This window comes from Malaclemys terrapin, chromosome 10 (assembly GCF_027887155.1).
Source record: "Malaclemys terrapin pileata isolate rMalTer1 chromosome 10, rMalTer1.hap1, whole genome shotgun sequence".
Lineage (NCBI taxonomy): Eukaryota > Metazoa > Chordata > Testudines > Emydidae > Malaclemys > Malaclemys terrapin.
Window position 1 is genome coordinate 25,522,642 of NC_071514.1, and position 27,057 is coordinate 25,549,698.

General features: G+C 42.2%; 1 protein-coding gene across 2 annotated transcripts in view; it reads right to left on the reverse strand.

Moving 5' to 3' along the window:
* Nucleotides 1–13,570, reverse strand: part of NEDD4 (NEDD4 E3 ubiquitin protein ligase) — a 121,486-nt gene extending 107,916 nt beyond the window's left edge. For both annotated transcript variants that reach the window (XM_054041621.1, XM_054041620.1), the window contains exon 1: nucleotides 13,432–13,570. In XM_054041621.1, coding sequence (XP_053897596.1) covers nucleotides 13,432–13,476 — 45 coding nt within the window. In that variant the 5' untranslated portion in view covers nucleotides 13,477–13,570. The remainder of the gene's footprint in view (nucleotides 1–13,431) is intronic.
* Between the last annotated feature and the right edge of the window lie 13,487 nt (nucleotides 13,571–27,057).

The window sequence follows — 27,057 nt, forward strand, 5'->3', positions numbered from 1 at the left end:
CCCCGCCCCCCAATACGCCACATTCACCATGATTTTGCGCTTGAGAGAAGTCTGTAGCAAGGTGCTCCGAAGCTACAGGATCAATAAGCATTTCTTATTAAGGGTATTTGGGGGAGTCACGTAAAGGGAGTTATGAGCCCCCGCCCCTTTGTTGACCGCAAATCTAATAGTTTTTATCAGCAGCCTTTGGCACTGTGGCCTTGAGGGGTCTCCCCCAGCCCTACACCTGCTGAATGTCTGACCCTGATCAGAATGAGAAAGAAGAGGACTAGGGAGGTGATATTCTGCAAGATCCTTCAAGCCACAATTGTCTTGGACCATGATCAAAGATCTTAGAGGACCCTTTAGAATACAAAAAAGAGGAGGAAAGACTGAGAATAGAGTGGTTGCTGCACTGAGAGTGGGAAATGCACCATGACATAATGGGGTTGCTCAGGCAACGTACACAAGAGTTGCAGAGCATGGTTGGCCTATAGCCCAAAGATCACACTCAGCAACCTTTGCAGTCATTGAGAACTCCTTGGCTACTGCTCCTTACACCCCCCAGCATTCCACATGGCACTGTGGCGTATATCCTTACCTCTTCCACCACACTGCAGGATAAGAACCTTAGCTACACACATGCAGACCTGTGGAAAAAATCAGATTGGTGTGTATACAGCCACAATGAACTTCGATGCCCATGTATGTAAGCAGTAGTTCAGTGATGTTTACTGTTTATTTCTTTTTCACTAGGGACTGTTGCCAAAAGCTTTTAACCTTGTTTGTCTTTATTTGGATTTTATTGTATGCCAAACAACAGTTGACAAAACTCAAGTTCTATTTTTTAGAAAGCCAGATTATTTTTATGAGTTTACACCAGGGGTTGCGGAATATACAGCAGAAGGCAAAGGCCCAGTGATATTTATGAATGTACTTCAAGTATTATGGAATTCATAGCAGAAGGCAAAGACCCTACCAACTACGGTGACCATACGTCCCGTTTTGGCCAGGACAATCCCTTTTTTAAACCCTATCCTGACTTTTTTGGCAAAAGTGGGCATTTGTCCCATTTGCTCTTGCCAACTGATCAAGCTGGCACTTTTGTCAAAACACTCCAGTGCAGAGGAATGTGTGTGTGTGGGGGGGTGCATCGATGCCAGCCCCATGCAGGGGGACAATGCCAGCAACAACAGGCCCAGCACCGCGCATGGGGGGACAATCAGGTCTCTGGTGAACAGTGACACCTGTCCTGTGTGCAGCTAGGGACAGGCCTGAACACGGGGGGAAAGAGGGCTTGACCTAGCCCCACATGGTGTTCCATTTTCCCTTTGGGAAATATGGTCACCCTACTACCAACATAAAATCTAAAGTACACAAGACACTATTTTACAGAAAAATAACACAGAACTCTAAAAGAGTACATTACTAGTCAGCCACAGTAAAGCCTCACTCAGCCACAGAGCTCCATGGTTGGCTCTTCTAATAGCCTTCTGGATGTTCAAATGCAGCAGACAGCAGGGCAACCTCACCCTCCACCGTGAGGCAGCTTCCCCCCTTTGCCAATCAGATATTAAGCAGTATACAACATGCAGCTATAACCACTGGGATTTTTTCCTCACAGAGATCAAATCTAGTGAGTAAAAATTCCAGCACCCCTTCCACCTACCGAAAGTACATTCACCGATTATTCTGCACTTGCTGAGCCAATAGCTGAATCATTCAATGGTGCTATTAAGATGGTCAGAATACAGCTTCATGAGCCAGGGGAGCAAGAGGTAGGCTGGGTACCCCAGAATCACTACTGGTATTTCAATATCACCAATGGTAATCCAGTAGTGAGGAAAGACTATCCCAACTGGCAACTTTCTGAACAGTCTTGTGTTCTTAGAGGTGCAAGCAGGGCCATCCCTAGTTATTCTGGGGCCCTACGCAGGTGAGTAAATTGTGATCCCTCATTGTGATCCCAACTGTAGCAGTACTCCCTTAAGCTGTGCAAATACTGCAGAATCATGCATCTGCATTAGTAATGCAGAGGAAAACTGGTGTTGAGCTATGCAAGCTCCAAGCTTCTGTCAGAGAGTTGGCAGACACTGAAAAGCACCATTTCTCATTTGTATGGGTTGGATTTCACTGAGGTTGGTATTAGGACTTAAGTGTATGTACAGATCCATAGACCATAATTGTGAAAGGTATTTGGCACTCTTCACAAAATAAATTTGAAATTCCTATCTTTAGAAACCATGCAAATCTAAGAGTCAGCATAAACTGATCTACAAACACAAAAATATAGGACTAATGTAGAATGGTATTTGGAGAAAGCTAACTTTGCTGTTATGCTTATAGTATATATTATATCCATCCATCCATCCCTCTACCAACCTAAAATAAATATTCCACACATCTCAACTACTTTCAGTCTGTTGGCAAAAGTCACCTTAAAAATGGTTTTAAGGAATCAAGTACTGATAGGTTTCTTTTCATACTTCAAAACTACTGATCTGTTTTAACTAAAGCTTTCTAAAACAAGCTCATCCTGAGGCTGACAGCAAACGTGGAAGATATCAGCCTACATAGTTAAAGTTTAGCAGCATTATAAGCAAATGAAAAAGAACTTATGATAGGAAGTTTATCTTAACTACAGATAAAGCTACTAGCTAAGTCTATCAGAATACTGACAGTACCATGAAACAGCTGAACATTGTATGGGATGCTTGTTGATCAGACACTAGAGACCTGTAACTGGTAAACAAAGCAATTCTAAACTGTCAACTATACTAGTAAAGGGAAAAGCTTACATGTGTATAGAAGTAAACAAAACTTTTTCAAATTTTACCAGGTCATGTGACTAACTCAACAATTAGAAGCTGTACAATATGTGAGTTAATGGTTCACCAGCAAAACAGGATAGTCATGAAGATGCCATGCTTCATGTTGGAAGTTTAGCAGCACCCAGGTCTAAATTCGTAAAAGTCCCATGAAAATAAATGCTGATATAGGTCCTATTTCAGACACTGAACATTCCTGCAGTACCTGTAGTAACAGCAATTAGTGCTGGCAGGTATCGGAGGTATTTTATAATACAGATAAAGATTGTTTTCAGCTATTAACTTTCAGAAGAGAGTCAGACTGGCAGCATAGGGGGAAAAAAAAAAAAAAAAAAAAACAACAGTAACGTATCTTTCTAGCACCAGTCTCGGCATATTTATTCCTGGTGTCTGCTAGAGAGCTACTGTACTGTTTTGACTAAAGCAGCAAGAGGAATTTAGTGAATTAAGCATTCAATTAAGCAGAAGGCATTTTCTATGCAGAACATATTTGAGAATACTCCTCAAATCCAGGCAGCAATTGGCACACAAGATGTGCTTACTATCAAGCTGAATATATTTTTAGGGCAATCACTGGAAGGGTCAGAGATATTAAATCCCCCAAGTAGAAAAAGGAATTGGTGAACAGTAAGTTAACTCTACTCTTTGCAAAGCTGTAGAACAGTGGGTTCTCAACGAGGGGTATGTGTACCTCTGGGGGTACACAGAGGTCTTCCGGGGGTACATCAACTCATCTAGGTATTTGCCTAGTTTTACAACAGGGCTATGTAAAAAGCACTAGTGAAGTCTGTACTAACTACAGTTTAATACAGACAAAATGAGAAAATAAGCAATTTTTCAGTAATACTGTGCTGTGACACTTTTATATTTTTATGTCTGATTTTGTAGGCAAGTAGTTTTTAAGTGAGGTGAAACTTGAGGTATGCAAGACAAATCAGATTCCTGAAAGGGCTACGGTAGTCTAGAAATGCTGAGAACCACTGCTCTACAAATATACCATTAGCTATTCCAGTGACTATGAAGACTCCATGTAACTGTAAGTACTCTTTGGCCCATCTTGATTCCACAGTACTCTGTAGCAGAGTTGGAATTGGCTATCCACATTAGTAGCCTCATCGATAGCTACTGAGAGAAACTGAACCCGTACCTAGTACCTTTATAGTGATGACTACAATGTATTGACAGTTATAAACTCTGACAGGCATTTAAATGCCACAGCATATAAACCACTAGTGCTTTTTACATAGCCCTGTTGTAAAACTAGGCAAATACCATCATTGTTTTATAGACATGGCTAAGTAGTGAATGGGTATAATGTTTGAAATTAAAGATGAGTTTTAAAAAGTTCTAAGTACAGAGTAGAAAATGTTCAAGAAAAAGGCTGCACAAGGGGGGTTACATGTTAGAACAGCTTCCACAAAGAGCAGGTATTTCATCTGGCATCATGCTTTTAACTCAGAGTGCAATGTTTTCACAGATTTGCTTTCTCAATACTCCTACTACAGAAGGAATTCACACAAGGTATTATAAGCCATCAAGAGCAGAATAGGGAATTTGGTTTGAAAACATTTAAAATCTAGCATAAATCAAGCAGTTTTGAAGTAGATCAGTGTTTAATGTTGGCTATTCTACATCATCCTCTTAAAAATTTAAAATGTCTAAGTCTTGCACTGATCTTAGCTGGTAATGAAACAATGGCTTGAGGTGAAAACATCCTGTTATTCTTTAGTTCTAATCATGTTCTTATTTTCCCCCTATTTGCATAGGTCAAGAAACAGTCACCACTAAACCTAGCCAACAAATGCAGTTTCAAAACAGTATTAAAATAAAAGATAATAAATCAAACAGTGCAGTAATTAATCAAAAGCATGACAGATTACATATTAAAGTCAATATGATGTGAATTACTCAGATCGTCATAGTCTGCACACAGTATAAAGATAAGAGCATAGCTGCCAAGACCCACTCTGCTATTTTTCTGATGTGTGAGTATTGAAAGCTCAAGTGAGAAAACATGCTAACAATTTAAAAGTTCACAAAGTTTGATGGAGAGCACAACAGAATAAACTGAGTTAGAGCATGGAAATTGGGGTGCTGGTGAAGGGAAGAGAACAGAATCTAGACTCAAGTAGTGTTCTGTATACTGCAGTACACAAGGATAGTCAAAGAGTGGCAGAAAAAGATAAGAGAATGAACTAAGGATTCAGGAGCTGGCTTTACACAAGGTATGTTTTGGATAAGTAGATGCGGTGATCTCTAAGGAGAGAGACAAATTGCCTAATTTCATAAAGTAGTCATAACTTTGCTAGACACTAAAATTCATGGATTTAGGACACTGGATTTATGTTTTTACAACAATCTGCAACCCACTAACTGCCTTTTTTGTCCTATAACTGCAGAGATTTTAACATGCATTGTAAGAGACCATTCAAGGTGAACTACTTATGCTAAACAATCTGTTCCACCTTGTGTTTAGTGAGGATAACAGAGTACCTTTCCCTGGCAGGGAGCTTCTCAGGGAGGCTTCAGCCCAAACCTCTACACTGCAATTTTATGGCCTCACCACTTGAGCCCCACAAGCCCAAGTCAGCTGACCTGAGCTCAGACTCTGTGCAACTTAAACAAAAAAACCAACACCACACTGTATAAGCGTGAAAGTGTCTCTCTTTCACCAACAGAAGTTGCTCCAATAAAAGATATTACCTCATCCACCTTGTCTCTATAAATCGCTAAACACCATTATGAAACTACATGCCAGAAATGCACCAAGTCTAAGATCACTGTATGGCATGAGTTACACTCATTTATTGCTAGCATAAAAATCTTTTTACAATATAAATTTATGGAGTGCCTTTTCCAGCATGCTTCTCAAGCCATTAACTCACTTAATCTAGCCTAGGGTTACCATACGTCCGGATTTTCCCGGACATGTCCGGCTTTTGGGGGCTCAAATCCCCGTCCGGGGGGAAATCCCCAAAAGCCGGGCATGTCCGGGAAAATCGGGAGGGCTGGGTGGTGCTCGGCCGGGGCCGGCGGTGCGGGGCCGGGGGCATGGTGCCGGGCCGGGAACTAGGGGCGCAGTGCCGGGCGCGGGGCCGGACGGGGAGCCGGGCCGGGGTCCGGGCTGGGAGCCGGGCCGGCGGGGAGCCGGTCAGCCGGTCAGCCGGGCCAGCGGGGAGCCGGTCAGCCGGGCCCGCGGGGAGCCCGGGGGTGCGCCGGGCCGCCGGTGCTGGGCGGGCCGGGGGTGGTCGGCCGGGGCCGCGCCTCCTCCCCCCCACACCCCCCTTACCTGCTTCAGGCTTCCCGCGAATCAAATGTTCGCGGGAAGCAGGGGAGGGGGCGGAGACTTTGGGGAGGGGGCGGGGTTGGGGAGGGGGTATGGGCGGGGCTGGGGGCGGGGCCGGGGGCCGTGGAGTGTCCTCCATTTGGAGGCAGAGAATATGGTAACCCTAATCTAGCCAACACTTAACCTGTAAGGAGCTTGCATTCTGAAAATGAACACAGAAATCACAGATTAATAAATTCCATCACTCAATAGGAATTTTCAAGCCTAAAAACAGTCGGCAAATGTTTCAACTTTGTTTCCTGTCTGCAGCCAAAGGGTATATATGTATTCATAGGAACTATCAGAGGTGTTGCCGTTTTTGTCCCTTTTTACAGATCCAGACTAAGAGTCCTGTGGCACCTTATAGACTAACAGACGTATTAGAGCATAAGCTTTCCTGGGTGAATACCCACTTCATCAGACGCATGTAGTGGAAATTTCCAGAGACAGGTATAAATATGCAGGCAAGAATCAGTCTAGAGATAATGAGGTTAGTTCAGTCAGGGAGGATGAGGCCCTCCTTTAGCAGTTGAGGTGTGAACACCAAGGGAGGAGAAAAGCAGTATCTCCTTCCAAAAGCATTCTTGAGTTTTGTCTAAATATCTGAATGAAGCTCTTCTCTATCTCGGCGCACTCAGTGACAGCAGTTTCTCCTCCCTTGGTGTTCAAAGGTCATCTCGAGGTTGAGATTAAGCAATGAATGTTTCAGACCAAGAGGTTTTCAGAAAGTTCTGGGTAGGTAAAAAAATGAGTGGCTTATAATGCAATTCCAATTCAATAACATCTATAGCAATTACTATTTACTGATTTATCAATAGGTACAGTACACCCAAAAATACATTAAAATGTTAAAGTTATTAAGTCAAGGATTCAAAACCTAGGCAATGCCAGAATTAAGGTTGCTTGTGCAACCTTAATTTGACATCCTTGTATATATGCATTATGATGTAGTATTTAATTACATGACCACATTTTTCTCCACAGGACCACAACCTCATTCAGTGCACAAGTTGGAGATGCTCTGGGGATGAATCAATGTTATGTAGTGAAGGCAACTGTAGGACCCATGGGTTATTTGCTGCAGAAGTTGGAAGCTGTACAGTAAATGAGGTAGGGGATTTCAGGAAGAGAAAGTATGGTCTCACAGTTAAGGCAGTTGAATGCCATCATGAAAAACTGAATTCTATGTCTGCCTCTGCCACCAAATTCCATTGCAATGTTATACAAGTCACATTAACCAAGCTTTTCACAGGTGGTGACTAATTGCGTGTTCCTCAATTTCTTGGTGCCTAACTTGAGACCTTAAGGTCTGATTTGCAGAAGTGCTGAGCACTTGCAACTGAAGTCAGTGGGAGCTGTCATTTGAACCTATCAAGTCATATATAATGCCAAGTACTCAAAAATCAGGTCTCAAATCGGGCACCCCAAGTTAGTGGATACTTCTGAGTTTAATCAGTAAAGTGTGATCAAATACCCACTCATTTCACAGACGCATTTTGAAATTAATTACTATTCGCGCACCATTCAGATCCTGTAGTGGTGAGCATCAAAGAACTGCCCATAGGGAAATTAATAATTCTGTCTTCACAGCAGGGTTTGAATAGTGTTAAGTAAATAAGGACTGGGGCACACATTAAACTACAAGTAGAAAAATATTGAATAACTGCTCATTAAATGAGCATTTTCTCTGTTGTGTGCTGAACGAGGCCTGGGTGTTCTGGGGAAAAAAATAGTATGTGATCATGTAATTAGACTTCATCATAATACATATGCACAAGGAGACCAACTTAAGGTTGGGTAGTTGTATGTGTAATTTCCCAGGTTTTTAAAAACCTGGGGAAAACAAATTCCATCATGTAGTGTCATACTGACACTACATTGGATTTCAGCAAAGCTGGAACCTTTGATCCATGGCTCAGACTTCATCCAATGGTGTAAGCGACAGCAGTAATAGGTGAGTTAACTTTTATGTGGACTTGCACTACAGGGAGATGAGATGCACATTTCATGGGTTTCACAGATATTTGCTGACAGCAGAGGAATGGTGAGCCTCAGGAATCTTGATATCCATCCTAGGCTCAGAAGGGGTGTGTGCTTTAGTGGGCAGAGACTTCTGTCCATTCCTGCAAGTTTGACCTCTTCTGCCTTGTCCCCTCCAAGCTGTCTGTCCCACCACTGGCTCCTTGTCCCAGTTCTAGCCTCTACTCAGACTTCTGATCCTAGATTCCTTCCCCAGTAAGTCTCAGTCTCACCCCTTCAGACTCCGCCATCCAAGTCTCCTCCTTCCCAGTTCCGCCCTACTCCTGTTCCCCCATGTATTCCTAGTCCCCACCCACTGGTTTTGTTCTCAGTCCACCAACTCCCAGTTCCAGCCTCCCTTCCCAGAGCTCTCAACCATTCTCATCATCCACACTTCCCTGGCTCCTTGTCCCAGTCTGTTTGCCCAGCTAGTCCCAGTTCTTCCCCTGCACCCTTGTCAGATCAGTCTCCCCTCCTCTCCACTGGTTCCCAGACTCCTTGCCCTGCCACATCGGCTGACTAGTAGTGGAAGCAGTGACCTGCCTCAGGATTAAGTAGAAAAGAGGTTGAGCAGAAGAAAGTCCTTCTGCTAGACAGAAAGAATGGGGAGAGGTCTACTTGGTTTCAGACAGATAAGTAATGGATTGGGAGATTAATTTTTTCTTTGTTTATTTTTTGCTTTTTAAATTCTCTGGAACACGGAGCAATCTTGGTTTTTGGGTAATAAAAACCTTTTAGCCTGATGGCCCTGGGCAACATAAGAATAAGCTACATTGTCAAGAAATATATGCTAAGGAATGAGAAATTTATATGTGAATACTTTTTGGAATTCATGAAATGCCAGATGTTCACTCATCTTTTGCTATTTGCAGAAAACATGAGCTTTCGTGTAATGGAAGTCCTCTGAAAGGTGGATGCAAGATCTGAACTATGAAGTGCATGGAAGCAGGAAATGTACCATATTGTCCTATTACTAAACTGTTCCCTGAAATGCAACATGAAGAGCTCAAAATCTCCGCTGTCTTGGCACCATAGAGTTCTGTTTTGGAAATTTTGAAATACTCTGCAATTTACAAGCCAAAAAAGTGTCCTTAATGAACAAGTGATCAGAATTGTTCTCTCCAGGCGGAGTACATAGTTAAAGAAACGTATCAGAATTCTCTCCTAAGTGGACTATGAAGTCATTATTCATCTGGAAACAATTTCATTGTATAGCTATAGATCTATTTTCAAGGTCTTCCAGTAGGAGAGAAGGGAGGCATTTTGGTTGAATACATATTTTCTCATTCTGGGCAGGCTTCTTTGCCAGCCCTACTTCTGTAGTATGACAACATTTTTTATACTACAAATATGCAAGAAACACTTTCTTTTTTCAGCTTACTCAACTGAGATTGCTCCTGTAATGTCTTCTTAGGCACTAGAAGTAAGCACCAGTTGATACCTTTCCCCTTCAATTTTAGTAGATTGCTTTTAAAATATGCTGCACCCATTACATAAGAATGGCCCTACTAGGTCAGACCAAAGGTCCTGCTAGCCCAATATCCTGTTTTCCAACTGTGGCCAGTGCCAGGTGCCCCAGAGGGAATGAAGAGAACAGGTAATCATCAAGTGATCCATCCCATCGCTCATTCCCAGCTTCTGGGAAACATGCTAGGGACAACATTCCTGCCCATCCTGGCAAATAGCCATTGATGGACCTATCCTCCATTAATTTATCCAGTTCTTTTTTGAACACTGTTATCGTCTTGGCCTTCACAACATCCTCTGGCAAGGAGTTCCACGGGTTGACTGTGCGTTGTGTGAAGAAATACTTCCTTTTGTTTGTTTTAAACCTGCTGCCTATTAATTTCATTTGGTAACCCTTAGTTCTTGTGTTAAGGAAGTGTTGTTTACTACTTCTCATATCTACTTTCGATAGCACTCATGATTTTATAGACCTCAATCATATCTCCCCTTAGCAGTCTCTTTTCCAAGCTGAAAAGTCCCAGTCTTCTTAATCTCTCCTCATACAGAAGCCGTTCCATACTGTTGCAGATTCAACCACGCAGAGCGGACAGAAGACATTTTTTCCCCTTGTACTACTTCAACAGATTAAAGTGACCCAGTGATAGCAAATGCTTGACCAATGAAAGTGAGTAATGCAAGACTAGAAGTCAGTAAGGCTGAGATTTTGTGTGCCACCTGAAGGAAGCAAGTCCCACAGCCAAGGACTTTTTATCAAGAACTGCACCAATACTAAAGCAAGCACATTTAAGAAGTCAGCAGGATCACCACTACCCTGGTAGAGAGGCAGTCATGGTTCAGTCTGTACCAAAATGTACAGTTCCCAACCATCACCTGGATTTGCACTCTTTAACCAAGCAGACAGTAATTTCAGAGCACATATTGAGTGTGCACACAGCTACCCATTACTCTTTCTGCACTAGCTAAAGCTTATGAATGATTTTCAAAAACAGCCTCAGGCAAAAAGCATTGTAAAAGAAAGTTCCACCTGGAGGTGGAAAATGCACTTGAAAGCATTGCTTTCTTTAGCAAAAGGCATAGGCGCAGACTCTGTGGAGCACCCACAGAAAAAAAATTAGTGGGTGCTTAGATCTACCAGCAGCCCCCACTCCCACCCGCCTGCTGTCCCCACAAATTAACTCCTCCCGGCGCATCCTGCACACCACGGAACAATTGTTCAGCAGCGTGCAGGAGGCACTGGTCAGGATGGGGAGAAGCAGGGATGGGGCGCACTCGGGGGAAGGGGCAGAATGGGGCGGGGAAGAGGTGGGGGTGGGGCTTTGAGGGAACGGGCATAGTGGGGATGGGGCCTGGGGTGGGGCAGGGGTGGAAAGTAGAGGAGTGGGGTCGGGGGTTGGGAGAAGAGGTGGAGGTGAGGCAAGGTCGGGTCTGGGGCTGAGCGGGGATTCAACACCCCTGGGGAAAATTAGAAGCCGGTGGTTTAAGGTTAACAAGTGTAGTAAGAGGAAATTTGTCAACATGATTTTTTTTAAACTATATTGAGACAGTAGCGTTTGCAAAAGAATTATCTGCACACTTGTCTTTTTCCTGTTCAATGAGTAGTGTAATACTAAGTAGATGAGGACAAGAAATGGATAGAGAGATTTGAGAAGCTATATCTAAGATTACTCATGAAAAAACATTAAAACAACACTAAGATTACAAAGTCAAACATTCAAAAGTTAGGAAATGGCAGAATTAAGATGGTTTGTGTAACATTAATTCAACCCCCTTCTGTGCATGTATCATGTTACATTCTTTGATTACATGATCACATACTACTTTTTCCAAAGGACCCCTGCCTCATTCAGTACACAAGATAGACTAGCTGCTGAGGCAAATCAGAGTTGTGTAGTAAAGGAGGCTATTGTCTCTAGGACCCCTTCATCATTCGCTGCAGAAATTGGAAGGTGTGTACTGAGTAAGGCAGGGGATTACAGGAAGAGAAAGGACAGTCTCAAGGTTAAGGCAGCTGAAACATGACCTAGAGAACTGGATTCTATCCCTGCTTCTGCCATGAAGTTCTTGTGTGATGCAAGGAAATTATTTAAACCAACGTTTTCAGTGGTGGTCACTAATGATGCGTGCCTCTTTTTCTGGATGTTCAATTTGAGACCATTGACCCAATCTGCACAAGTGCTGAGCACTCATAGCTAGAACTCAAGTCAATGGCAGCTGTACTTGGCATTATATAGCATGTATATGTTCAAGTATTCTTAAAAAAAATTATATATATCAGGCTCTATGTCTCCAATTGAGCATCCAAAAAAATCAGTGGATACCTCAGACCTTAATCTCAGTGCCTTAGTTCCCGCATCAGTAAAAATGTGGATAATACCACTCCCTTACCTCAGAGGGGTTTTGTAAAAATGAATTAATGTTTGTGAACCACTCAAATAGTGGCAAAAATTGCAAGGTAAATACATTTACATAAAGCATGCATATGTTCTGATACACAAGAGTAGATCAATGTCAGCTTTGGTAAAATATACCCGGTTGGCTCAAAGATAACACTCCAGGCATTTCACACAGGATACCAAAGTGCTCTCCAATGGAAACAATTTTTAATCACTACACACCTGGAGGGAAAAAAAAAAGTTGAGTTCATTTCTTCTTGGCAAGAGTGTATGCCACCAGCAGTCCCTCAAGGAATTAGTTCCCACTCATATTTCACAGGTGTATTACAGATAGTATACAAGAGTGGTACCCCTAAATTTATCAGCCACTGGAAAACTTCAAGGGTCTTACCTTCAACTGCAACAAAGTAGTGGTTAAAAAGTTCACTAATAAAGAGTCATGAAGTATTTGCAACTATATTCCTCACAGATAGCTAGTATCTACATCCTGCATACATATGTGAAGTTTAAACCACCAGGATATATTACCACCTTCAGGTTGCAAACTCAGAACATAAGTTTCTAAAATCAGTCCGTTACCCAAGAGTTAAAATTCTAAGATAACACTACCCAAACAAAATGCACAGCCCAAACCTAAAGTTTCTTAGCATGCTTAGAAAAAGTGGATCTAGTCTCCCTCATCCGCCCTATGCATTGTTTACAAATAGGTATCAGTTCAGATTGTTGAAATATTGACTTTGGTAAATTTAGGAAGTATACTACAGATTTCCAAGAGAGGACGAAAGGTTTCAGATTTCGTTCAAAGAGGCAGGCAATCCACAACCCATTCATAACACGAGGTTAATTTTTCTTATCCAGCTAATCACTGGGATGTCTATCAACAGTAAATTCTGTTACCACTAGACGAGGAAGTTACCAGGTTATCAATCCAAGCACATCGCTCGAGGGGCCATCGCGGATGACAGGACTACCCGGCAGCCAGCGCCCTCGGGCCAGACGCTGGGAGACCTGCTGCCACGTTCAGAGAGGGAAGGAGGGAGGGAGGCAGACACATCTGGGTGGCGGCGGCAGCCACTCGGTAGAGGCCAAAGAAAACGATTACAGACAGTCCCAAGATTTGTCACACCCCTTCCCCTAACAGGTAGCCCCGAAAGGGCACGGCACAGCCCCAGCCCACGACTGCCATAGCCCGGGCTCCTCGCCTGCCTACACCGCCCAGCACCACTCTGAGGCCGGCACAGGCAGCGGAGGGCCCCCACGACAGGGACTCACAGTCACAGGCCCTCACGCCAACAGAGGAGGCCTGTCAGGGGGAGGGTCCGGGCACCACGCAGGAAAGCGGATGGAGAGAGCAAAGAGGAGCTGCCGCCCGCCTCCCTTCCGGAAAGCGGGCAACCTGGGGCCGCGCAACGAACCTCACCTCTTCGCTCGGCAGCCCGACCACCTCCACAGGAGAGGCCGCCATGGCCGGCCAGGCAGCGGTATCCTGGACCAACGGCTACACCACGGACGCACCTTCCTCACCACGACTGCCTGCCCGTGTTTACACTCTGCCCCGCCCCGGCCAAGCCCCGCCCCGGCACACAGCGCGCGCGGCTACAGCCAACAGGTCGCGCGTGCGCGCTCCCCCGATCCCAAGCGGGTTCTCCAGCCCTGGAGACAGATACTCCTTCTGATTGGATCAGACCACCGCCTTCCTTCCAGCCTTGGAGACAGATATCCCTTCTGATTGGATCAGAGCTTCTGCTTCCCTCCGCCCTTGGAGACAGATATTGTTTCTGATTGGTTCAGAACCCAGTCTTCCCTCCGATCCTGGTGACAGAGACCCCTCCTGATTAGCTCAGTAACCCGCTTAAATGGTGAGCGGCGCCCCCCAGAGATCAAAGGGTGCAGCGTCTCCCTGCTGTGCTCTGGGTAGCGCATGGAGGTTCCCTAGGCGCTGGCCCGGTGACTAGGGTGACCAGATGACAAATACAAAATATTGGGACCCATGGGGGGGCAGGGCGCCGTCGGGATGCGGGACAGACAGTTGAATATCGGGACAGTCGGGACATCTGGTCACCCTCCCAGTGACCCAGGCTACAGATGATGGTTAAACAGGAGCGACACACTGGGCCAAGCAGGCAGGGAAGTGCCAGTACTGGGGGCTGGGATTCTCCGCTGCTTTAGCCGTTCCAGGTACAGTGCCAGCCCTAAGGATTCAAAAGTCACATGATTTACCCTAAAAAGTGTGAGATTGGTTTAACAAGCACAAACTTTACTAATCAATAGGTGTGGCCTTCGGGCTTCCTCTTATACATCGTCTGCAGTTGGTGACTTTTTGAGTCACATTTTCAAGTTTTTCTCTACAGCCCCAAGGCTAGACACTTACTTTTGGGGGGAGAGATTAATAGGTGAGGACTGTTCTCAGGTAACAAAATGATTCCAGGCAGCAGTTGGGGACTTTACCAAAAAAAACCAAAAACAAATCACCAGACTTATGAATAACTAGTCAACATTGGTATAGGAAAGGGCCAGGAGTGAATGTAACTTAAGGGACTTACCGGTACCTGGTACGCAGGGCTTTGGGAAACTGGGGGGGGGGGGGGGGGGGGCAGGGCCTCAGGCAGAAGGGGTGGGGCCTTTAAATCCCCGGGCCCTTTAAATTTGCCCGCCTGGGGAAGCTACCCCCTGCTGGTACGGGCGGCTGTGTACCGGCTCTTGCCAGTATGCCGGACTGGATCGGCTTACTTTTACCTCTGGAAAGGGCAAAACAAATTGCCTATACCCACTGAAGTGCTCTCCACATTATAGGAAAGTACCATGAGCTTCAAATGATGCACAGATCCGGGAGGAAGTTGTCTCCTCCTCCTACAGACTAAGAGAAGGGTTTTGAGAAATAGAAGAGGAAATAAATACAGTGAGACAAAGATCCAAAGTAAATTTTGTTACTTGAATTTGAAACCAAAATGATGGGATCGCCCTTGAAGATCCATAGGTAAGGTTGACCAAAGCTTTCTTTTTTTTTCAAAATATTTTAAAATCCACATGCAGTCAGATTGACCTGAACATTTCTATGATCCTGGGTAGAATTTGTGGTGCAAATGTGGGGTCATTTAATAGAGTGATACCTGAGATACAGCCTCCCTACCTCCTCCTCCCAATTATGTGTTTTTAAAATTGTCTGTTTCTTATAACCATTTTTGCACACAGCCTTAATTCTGCCCTCCTTTGCTTGCTGCCCTAAGGAGTCCTTCAGTTGGTCACAGTACCATATGCCTCCCTAACACCCAAAGCTCAGCTGGGAGGATGAAGAAGAGCAATTCTGGAGAAACTAAATTGTTAACATTTTTCAAAAGCTTTCAGAGCCTGTAGCTCCAGCTGGAAGCTTCCCAAGGCGGCAACGTGCGCTCTGGCAATCTCCTCTTTCCCAGATCTAACCTGCTACAGCTAAGACAGTTTGAGTCAGTTGGAGTGTATGAAAAAGAGCAATGATTTGCTATTAGCATGAGCATGCAGAAAATGGCCACTTTGGTTAGGAACGGATAAGTAGCCTACTGTGTTATGAATGGGTTGTGGATTGCCTGCCTCTTTGAACGAAATCTGAAACCTTTCATCCTCTCTTGGAAATCTGTAGTATACTTCCTAAATTTACCAAAGTCAATATTTCAACAATCTGAACTGATACCTATTTGTAAACAATGCATAGGGCGGATGAGGGAGACTAGATCCACTTTTTCTAAGCATGCTAAGAAACTTTAGGTTTGGGCTGTGCATTTTGTTTGGGTAGTGTTATCTTAGAATTTTAACTCTTGGGTAACGGACTGATTTTAGAAACTTATGTTCTGAGTTTGCAACCTGAAGGTGGTAATATATCCAGGTGGTTTAAACTTCACATATGTATGCAGGATGTAGATACTAGCTATCTGTGAGGAATATAGTTGCAAATACTTCATGAGTATGACAGTACTTCAATACCCATAGAGGCAGAGGTAAGTGAGGAATATAGTTGCAAATACTTCATGAGTATGACAGTACTTCAATACCCATAGAGGCAGAGGTAAGATTGTATGGGGATGTGGTGAGAGATGTATTATCTTAACTCTGCCCTTTTCTGTTTTTCAGAGGTTTAGGTTTCAGTCTTTCTACTTCCACATTCTGAAAGGGTACAAGGAGAAAAAGCACTCAAAGCATCTTTAACTTCCTTTTAACATAGATTTTTGTTTGTTATACTGAATAAGTGTAGCTGTAATTTTTTGAGGGGCAGAAGAGGGGGATGAGATAAGAACATCAAAGTTCACTCACATACATTTATTTCCTGACAAATGCGCAATTTCCCAATGTGTTAGAAAAAATTAATTTCTAGACATGCTGAAAATTACAACAGAGAAGTAACATAATAAACTAATTAATTAAAGTTTTAAAGGGATGCGGGTCAGTGTTGACAGGCCCTGGATTAACATCCCCTAAATTTTTGTTTGCAAGTTCTCTCCTATTGAAAAGGCTATCAGCTGTCCAAAACAAGGGCAGCAACACAATTAAAGCCCAAATCCTCAGCTGGGCAACTTGTCACCAACAAATCTAGGGTGCTGAACTTGTTGAAGATGTATGCATGTGCTAAGGTAATATCTGCGGGATGCTCTCTCTAGTTGTCAAAGAATAATTTTTGTCCTGCACAAGTCAGTGAAGCTAAAGCATTTATACAAATAATTTTAAAATTAATACAAATACTTTTCATTTATATAGCATCTTTCAGCCAAGGTTCTCAAAGACCTACACCGATTAATTAGATATTAATTAATCCTCACAACCCCTCTGAGGGATAAGTAAATATCATCCCAATTTTATGTATAGATAAACTCAGGTTTATAGAGATTAAGTGGTTTGTCTGAGGTCATGCAACAAAACTGCAGCGTATTTGAAACCCAGACCTTCTGATTCCAACCCGCCTCCTCTGACCACTAGAATACACTCCCTCTTTATCAAAACTGCTACTAATAAATGATTAATTTAAATGCTTTTGATGTAGTAACAAATGTTAACACAATAAGGTCAGTAGTATTGTACATGACAACTGGTGGTGGTGATCATGATATTGATAGTTTTTGTGTGTCAGTGCTATAAAATGACAGTTGCTCACTGTACCATCTATTTTAGGTGTCCCCCTTACCATAGTATCCAACCACCTCACAATCTGTGAGGTAGGGAAGTGCTATTCCCATTTTACAGAGGTGACACTGAGGCATAGAGGGAGGGAGTGACTCACCGAAGGTTACCCAAGAAATCTGTGGTAGAGCAGGGAACTGAACACGGCTCTAGTGGGTTCTAGGCAAGTACCCCTTCTTCTCTTACCATTATTAAAGAGGTGCATTTTTGCTGGACTCAAGAATTATCTCTTGGGCCTCAGCTAACCATCAGGCAGATCACACAAACAGTGTGTGGTTTCTTTATATATGATATTGTACTTATAATTAAGATAGTTTCTGCTCTGATGTTTAAAAACTACACACTTATTTTTAGTAAAACAAGTTAAACAATTCAGCACTCTGTTAAGCACACGTTCTATTTTTACATAATATAAGCAACACACATCTTTAGCAGTAAATATTTTTATAAAATCTCATTCCAATACAAGACAAGAGTAACAGAAGAGAGATTTGAGACACTCACTCACACAGAAAACCTGTATTTGGATAATTTGTCTGCACTCTATACTGAGATCATTAAGAACAAATTAATATTTAATCTCATTCCTCTGTCCTAGCAGTACCTCCTCATCTGGTAGCAAAGTGGTGGCTTCTGCTGCCATCTGAATTATTATCACTCAAATGAAAGATTAAAGAATTACAAATTCCAAAACTATTTTTCTCTCTTAAATGCCACCGTTTTGGACTGGTAGACCCAAACATGTGCCATTACTTTTGTTATGTGTATTTGCTCTCTTCTCAAACCAAATGGTTCTGTGAGCTTAAAAGAAACCTAGGCAAGCAGCATACTACTTAGCAACCCTAACTAACATACCAGGGTTCATGTGTGAAATAAGAAATAATGCTAATGAAGGAACCATACTTCTGTTTTAGGTTTCTAAGGGGTTTTCATAATAAAAATGAGGAAAATAATCTTTAGAATGAGGAAAAATACATTGGCAGTGTTACAGTTGAGTGACAAAAAACAGCAGAAGGATGATGGAATAATAAAGTCTGTTCTATATTAAATGTATTATGAATGGATACCACTCTGTTATTGAGAATTTTAAATCAAATCAGATAAGTTCTCATCTTTGCTATGTTTTTAACCCAAAAGTATCTGAAGTAATTTCAATACCAATATAAAATATAAAAATCTAGTGTCACAAGTTCTTGCTATTGACTCATTTATGGATCTTTGTTCTATTGTAAAAGAGGCTTTAGTATGATTTCACTGAGAAATCAACTAAAAACATTATGGAAAACCACTCAGTTTCAAAGTGACAGGTAAATGGAAAAATACATATGGGAGGGAATTTTTTAAAAGTTATGCTGGGTTGGGAGCAGTGAATCATTGCCATCACTAAGAGAATTAAATACTTATTGAAAGCCTAGTAATCTCAGTTTCTCTAATGTCATGAGAATGACTCACTAATGAGACTTAACACTTCACAGTACCATTCTAGGGTTCCATTCTTGATCACCCAGCTAAGTTCCTACATGACTAGATCACGTAATTTAGGGCCTCATTACAAACAGATGAGGTGTTTGCCTTGTTTAGCCATGAGTGATCGTGAGTATGCAGATAGCTGTTCAGACATATAACTGTCCATTCGCATTATTCACCTTGTTTGGGTACTTACCCATCTATATTAGATACATATTTTGCACACCTCACTTTTTGAAAAATCAGGCCTTAGCAGCTCTGTTTCTGTGCCTAGTTTCCCAGTCTATAAAACGGCGTCAATAATACTCACCAGCTTCAGAGGTGTGTGTTGAGGATTGATTAATTAATTAATTAATTGTAAAGTGCTTTTCTATCCTCTGATTAAAAAAAAAGCACTATTCAAATAGTATCTCTTGATTAGCTAACAGCTTTTGGATTTAGGCAGATTCACATGCAAATGTTCTCTATACTAAAACTTGAGATAACGTGTCTGGGTATTATTAGAAAAAGAGTTCCCTAAAATATGTAAGTTAATTTAGCTTATCAGTGGGGCATGAATCCCTCATTGCAGCCTGCAGGTGCTACCTCAATACCAGCAATAGTAAGAAAAGGGGCATGTAAATTTCTTGCTTAATTTTGTTCAATTAGAATGAGATGAGCAATTTGTTTTTTATACACTGCCTTAGTGATAGTAGCGTAGTGACTGTAGAGTGTCACTAGTGACAGCAACCCAAGGACAGCACCTCTAATAATGCAGTGCAGCAGCATCTTTGGATATGAGCCCAAGCCTTGAGGAACTTGAACTCATATGTAAAATGCTTCCATTTGACCAGCATTTTCTTGCCCCCTACATTTGTGCATGTGTACTGTGCAATGGTTAATTTATGTCTTCCATCTCAGAAGTGGTTGCTTTTCAGCAGTAAGTATAGAAGTTACAAAAAGGGTGAAAGGAAATATTGACCCCAATTGTCTCCCATAAAGGTTATTCCTGCACAGGGGATTGGATGCAGCTGGTTTGTACTTGTAACATTTCTCTCCATTCTTCCAGCAACAGTTTAGGATTCCCCCCCCTCACTCCAGTACAGTGCAATGGCCCTGACATCTGCAAATCTTTGGTATCCATCAGGTGTCAGAGCCATCCCATGCTTCATGCCTCTGTACTGCCTCCTAGCCCTTCCCAGTGCCCATTGCAGCAGGACCCTATGGAATCTGTCCAAATTTCCCATGCTCCCCAAAAAATCTCTTCTAGTAGGAGTTTCTCACTGAGTAAGATCACACTTACCCAGACAGATTTAACTTGTGCAAGGATGTTGTGCAGTGTTGGGTGTGAGAGAAATTATGCCAATGGCTAAAAGTTGAATGTTGACAAATTGAGACTTGAAATAAGGAGTTTGTTTTTAACAGTGAGGATAATTAACCATTGGAAGAATTTATCAAGGGTCGTGGTGGATTCTCCATGACTGGCACTTTTAAAATTAAGATTGGATGTTTTTCTAAAAGATATGGTCCATGTTATACAGGTAGTATATGTGTAATATGCAATGGTCCCTTCTGGCCTTTGAATCGATAAAACATTTCAGATTAAAGCCCTCTACCACAGAAATCAATGCGAGACATAAAGAAGATCATTTCACAGTCCATGATAAAATATTGGCTGTGTGTTAAGACAATGTAGTATTTTCTCAAAAACTTGTGTTTTGAAAAATGACTTTAGTGCTGGAAAATGATTTTAATGAGAGTCTCTGAGAACTGCAGAACTTCTGCTATTAAAAATACAAGTAATAAAGAAGACATTACATACATTGGGAAAATGTCTGTACAGACAATTGTATTAAATTTGTTCAAATAAGTTTCTGTGCTGGTATCTCAATTTACATGTAATGTATTTAAAAATATCCCATTTAACTGGATATGCAAACGTGCAGTAAGGGGATGATATATCCCATAGTGCAGGTGTCGCTCAAGTGTGACGCATATTTATTTGAATCATCAAGATTGTCATCTTCCTCCATATTTTCAGCTTGAAGGGGATGGGGGCTGCCATAAAGATAAACATTTAGATTGCTAAGATCTAAGGGGATGCTCCCACTCTCATTGCTCCTAGCTTGCTTTCCCATCAACAGAGAAACTGTTGCTTTCCACAAGCAGTGGTTCATCACACTGAGCTACTTTAAGCACATCACTTTTACCTGGGTCAGGCTCACTTTTACAAACTTCACTTGCCAGCAATCCATCACCCATCAAAAATCTACCCTTTCCTTCTTCAGTTAGGGCGTCAAACTGACAATCAACATTAATATGCTCTAAAGCAATGTTTTCCTGAGCTGCTTTCTGTGCTTCATCTAATTCCAGATTCACTTCTGAGGCCTGGTCTACACTGGCAGGGGGGCGGGGGGGAATAGATCTAAGTTACGCAACTTCAGCTACGTGAATAACATAGCTGAAGTTGACGGACTTGGACCTACTCACCACGGTGTCTTCACTGCGCTGAGTCGACTGCTGCTGCTCCCCCATCAACTCTGCCTGCGCCTCTCGTGGCGGTGGAGTCCAGGAGTCGACGGGAGAGCGCTTGGGGGTCGATTTATCGCGTCTAGATGTGATAAATCGACCCCGCTGGATCGATCGCTGCCCGCCGATCTGGCGGGTAGTGTAGACGTACCCTGAGATATTAGACAGACATTCACCATGTAAACTACTTTATTGACTGGGCAAACAGCTATTTTCCACAATCCCAAGGCTAGAGACACTCTCTTCCTTGTTATAGCATACCTGGTTAAACACATACAACTGCTTAAGAGTCAAACACCCCTCCCACCCCCCTTCACAGATCTCCCTGTCAGTTACAGATAATACAGAGGATTCACATTTATATTTTTTCTGGAACTGGGTTATGACATTACCCTGATTAAATATAGTTACCACATCATTATTAAACAACATACCAACATTATTATAAACTGGACTTTCAGTAAGTCTGGCCACTTCTGCCTCAGGTTCTAGTCTTTGTCTTCTGCGTTCCTGGGCAGCTTTTCCTATAGCAGCCAGCTGTTCCATCTGTCTTGATAAGCTTGCTGGGATCTCTCTTCAGCTAATCTTTCCTGCAATCGAAGATCTCAGGGCTTTCAGTTTTGATTGTGGATCACTCATTGTGATTAACTTTAACCTTTAACACTCTGTCATAAACATACAGCTAAGGGTAGCATAAAATCCCTCCTTTACTTGTAAGGGGTTAAGAAGCTCAAATAACCTCGTTGGCACCTGACCAAAAGGACCAATAAGGGAAGAAGATCCTTTCAAAACTGTGGGGGGAGGTTTTGTTTGGGCTCTCTTTGTTGTTCTCTCCGGGACTGAGAGAGACCAGGGCAGGAAAAACACATCTCCTAAAACCCTACGTGGAATAAGCATCTAAGATTACAAATTGTAAGTAATAGCAAGGAAATGCGTTAGATTATCTTTTGTTTTAGCTTGTGAATTTTCCCTATTCTAAGAGGCAAGTTTATTCCTATTTTTTGTAACTTTAAGGTTTTGCCTAGAGGGGAATCCTCTGTGTTTTAAATCTTATTATCCTGTAAAATTACCTTCCATCCTGATTTTACAGAGGTGCTTCTTTTATTTTTTTCTTTATAATAAAGTTCTGTTTTTAAGAATCTGATTGGTTTTTAGTGTCCTAAAAAACCAAGGGTCTGGTCTGTGCTCACCTTGGGTATCTATTCGGTTGGTATATTATTCTCAAGCCTCCCCAGGAAAGGGGGTGAAGGGACTTGGGGGAATATTTTGGGGAAACAGGAACTCCAAGTGGTCCTTTTCCTGAATCTTGGTCTAACTCACTTGGTGGTGGCAGCAATACCGTCCAAGGACAAGGAAGAATTTGTGCCTTGGGGAAGTTTTTAACCTAAGCTGGTAGAAATAAGCTTAGGGGGTCTTTCATGCAGGTCCCCACATCTGTACCCTAGAGTTCAGAGTGGGGAGGGAACCCTGACACACTCTCAGTATCAACATTTCAAATTTGGAATAGCGTGGGGTTCTGATCCAAAATCCAAATGATCTGGTTCTGTGGATCCTGCCAAGACTACGCCAATGTGACTCAGGATGCCTGGGGCAGCCCTCACTGGAACTGCCAAGGTCACAGCAGGCTGCAAAAGGGAGAGCGGATACTCCCAAGACTGGTGAGTAACACTGAAGTTAAACTCCCCAACCAGTCACAAATCATGCTTCTGAACCCCCCCACTGGTTATCAAGAAGTAAGAAAAGAAATCACACAGCCCTCTTTTATTGCATTCCAATTCTCTGGTTCCCAGTCAGCACTTAGGTCCAGTACAGTGAGAAGTTAGGTTTGGATCTTACCCAAAATATCACACTGACAGCCAATCCTTTAGTGTCTAAAACTAAAGTTTTATTATAAAGAAAAAAGAAACAAGAAGAGAGATGTAAAACAGTCACTTACATACAAAGACTTCAAAGTCCATATATCAGGTTCCTAGCAGTATTGGTGAGTTTGCTGGCTTGAAAATCCCTCTGGAATACATCCACCCTTGGATGAGTCATTCAGTCCTTTATTCAGAGCTTCAGTTTGTAGCAAAGTTCCTCCAGAGGTAAGAAGCAGGACTGAAGACAAAAAAAGAGAAGATGCAGCTGCCTTTTTATAGTCTTTTGCCATGAGGCTTGTGCTTCCTTTGTTTCAAACACAAACTACCCAGCACATAGCTTGGAAGCCTTTTCTGTCCATAGGCATGCCCCTGAATGACTTGTTGAGTCCTAAGGTTTATCCCTTACCTTCTCTCAATGGATCTGTTGTATAGCTGATGGTTCTTAATGGACCATCAAGCAGGCTAGGCAGTGCTGATGCCAAACTATCTGGGAGTGTCACCCAGAAGCACAGCACAAGTTTGAAATACAGACATACATACATATCTATTAGGACTGTCAATTAATCACAGTTAATTCACATGATTAACTCAAAAAAATTTATCGCGATTAATCGCACTTATAACAATAGAATACCAATTGAAATTTACTAAATATTTTTGGATGTTTTTCTACATTTTCAAATATATCAATTTCAGTTACATCACAGAATATGAAGTGTACAGTGCTCACTTTATATTATTTTTAATTACAAATATTTGCACTGTAAAAATGATAAACAAAATAAATAGTATTTTTCAGTTCACCTGATTCATGATAAAGAGATTGCACAACAGTTCTTGTAAGTGCAACTTACAAATGTAGATTTTTTTGTTACATAGCTGGCGTTGCAAGATACTTACGTTCCAGGTGCGCTAATGAGTCATATGCCTCTTCATGCTTCGGCCATCATTCCAGAGGACATGCTTCCATGCTGATGACGCTCATTAAAAAAATAATGGGTTTATTAAATTTGTGACTGAACTCCTTGGGAGAGAATGGCATGTTCCCTGCTCTGTTTTACCCTCATTCTGCCATATATTTCATGTTATAGCAGTCTTGGTGTTACACTAATAAAATAATATCAACAGGATCTTATAAGGTGGGCAAGGCAAAACGCCACATTTATTGTAAATACAGAGAGAGAGAAATTAGGATATGCAATTTAATATTATTTCACTACCATTCCTTATTCATTCACACACTCATTCATACAAGTTCTGCAGTTGTTATAGTTACCAGCTTAGAGGTTGCTCGTGGCAGAACTGGCCAGGTAGTCTACACATGAGGGTGGAGCTGAGTCCTTGTCAGATGTGCATCCGATGCTCCTGGAGGGTGGTTGCAAAACCAGACTCAAAAGTTTTCAGTCTTTAGAGTCTGTTCTTATAGGATTTTGTCCTTATACAAGTCTATGGGAATTGCTTCTGATGTTTGTTTGAGGTGATTATTAATCAGCAGGTGGCACATCCCTGATGTCTGAATGTTTTGTTCTTTGGAATCTTCAGCCCTCCATCCAGGGGGGAGCACTTGGGTGGATTCCGGCCTGCCCTCTGGGGGTCATCCGGTTATCTCTAGTCTGCGTATTCTTTGGCCAATCGAGACTGAAGTTGTAATTCTTAGGCTGGCACTTCTCTGACCATTCATCCTTTATCTAAACCAATTCATCCTTTATCTAAATCAAGCATCCATTCACATACATCCTCTATTTTAACATAAATTTATCACTTATTACTTTACTATTTCTTAACTTCTAGCAACTCTCAGGATGTTGCAAATTTACTTAAACTTTAACATACATAACAAACAAGTTAAAAGCTACTAAACTGTTCTGTTTGGAAGAACAATTACAGTTGTTTTTGAGAACAGACTTTCTGTCTTAGGATGTGTTAGCACAATTAGCAGTTTGGCCTTGCATGTTTCTCACAGAGAGGGAGAGACACAGAAATGGAAAAACAAGAGGCCTAAGCTGTGGGGAGTTCAACTGAATTCAGTCTTACCCCTTGTCTCTCTTGGCCTCAGACTTGTTATACACATACACTTTATGGTTCTACATACACTTTATGGTTCTAATACAAAAATTCCCTGATATGGTCCAACATTGGATGATGACCCAGCACATGGTGTTCGTTTTAAGAACACTTTCACTGCAAATTTGACAAAATGCAAAGAAGATACCAATGTGAAATTTCTAAAGATAGCTGTCAAGGCTAATTCCCCACTCTGGCACTTTGAGTGCAGAAGGTGGGGGCCCACAAGGACTCTAAAAATTAATACTTGCCACTCCAGGCTTGTATTAAACTCCCAAGGTTACAGCTTTTCTCTGACCTTGGATTGGTAGATGCTGCCACCACCCAAGTGCAGAAACTCTTTGAGAGACCAGGAAGGCTTACTTGGGAATTCCTTTCTGTGGAGTACCCTCAAGCACTTACACACACACACACACACACACACCTCCAAGGAAGAGCTGAGGGGAAAAAAAGAAAAGAAAAGGAAAGCAGCTGTTGCCACCAGCTAATTAAACAACATGTGCACAAACCTCTTAAGACACAAAAATCCAATTCTGTTCTTAAAAAATGTAAATTTTGTTAATAAAAAAAAGAAGAAAATACATCTGGGAATTTAGGCTTTTTGTTAAATTAAAAAAAAAAAACAATTAAGCATCAAGAATAGCTTTCTTGAGGTCCAGCTTAAAGGTTACAAGCAAAACAAAAGCATCTGGGGTTAGCACAGAGGAGTCCATAAGCCATAAAGAAATAAAAGGGACAAGCCTTTCTAGACATTTTCTGATCTACTTACATATCTGCGGTTTTAAATGAGTAGTTTCTAAGTATGATACTGATGATTTTTCATACCTGACCCAAGCTTCTCATAGCATAACTGCTCTCTGTCTGCCTCCCCCCCGAGAACAAAAACTGACATAAAATGGTAGTCTTATTTCAATTTTAAAAAGTTCTAGCCTTTCCATTGGCTATTTTGGCCAGGTGCCCACTCACTTCCGTTTACCTATGAATAGCAGTGAAACTTTTAACCCTTTACAAGCACAGGTGCCAACTTTCCTTGGCACCAGTGGGTGCTCACGCACCCCCAACTCCACCCCCTCCCTGCCCCTATTGGACACCTCCCCAAATCTCTGCCCCGGCCCTGCTTCTTCCCCGAGCGCGCTACGTTCCTCCTCCTCCCCAACTGTTTCGTGGCGCAAGTGCTGTGAGGGAGGGGGGAGAAGCAGGACGCGGCGGCACACTCAGGGGCAGAGGCGAGCTGGGTCGGGGAGCTGCCAGTACATGCAGAGCACCCACCAGTTTTTCACTGTGGGTGCTCCAACCCTGGAGCAACCACGGAGTTGGCACCTATGTTTACAGGTAAAGCAAGTAGAGAACAGCTACTAAGAGGGATTTTATAGCTAACTGGCTGGCTGGGTCCATAAAAGGGAGCTACCCCTCCACCTTCATTTATCACAATAACTACAGCACTCAACCCAAGATTTAAGAATCTGAAGTACCTTCCAAAATCTGAGAGGGATACGGTATGGAGTATGCTTTCAGAAGTCTTAAAAGAGCAACACTCCGATGTGGAAACCACAGAACCCAAGCCACCAAAAAAGAAAATCAACTTTCTGCAGGTGGCATCTGATTCAGATTATGAAAATGAACATGCATTGGTCCCCACTGTTTTGAATTGTTATCGAGCAGAACCCGCCATCAGCATGGATGCATGTGCCCTGGACTGGTGGTTGAAGTAGGTCTGATTGGACTTGTAGGCTCTAAAGTTTGACATTGTAGAAAATTTAGAAAACATCCTTAACTATTGAAATAAATGGTATTCTATTATTGTTTAACAGCACGATTAATTTTTTTAATTGCGCGATTAATCGCGATTTTTTTTTAATCGCTTGACAGCCTTAGCTTTTTTGTTTGACTCTCTCCTCCTGTTGTTGTTTTTTAATAAAATAATTGTGTTGGTTTGAAAGCAATCTTTATTCTATTAATTGAAAGCAAACAGAGCCCTGCAAAGCAACAGACAATTATCTTAA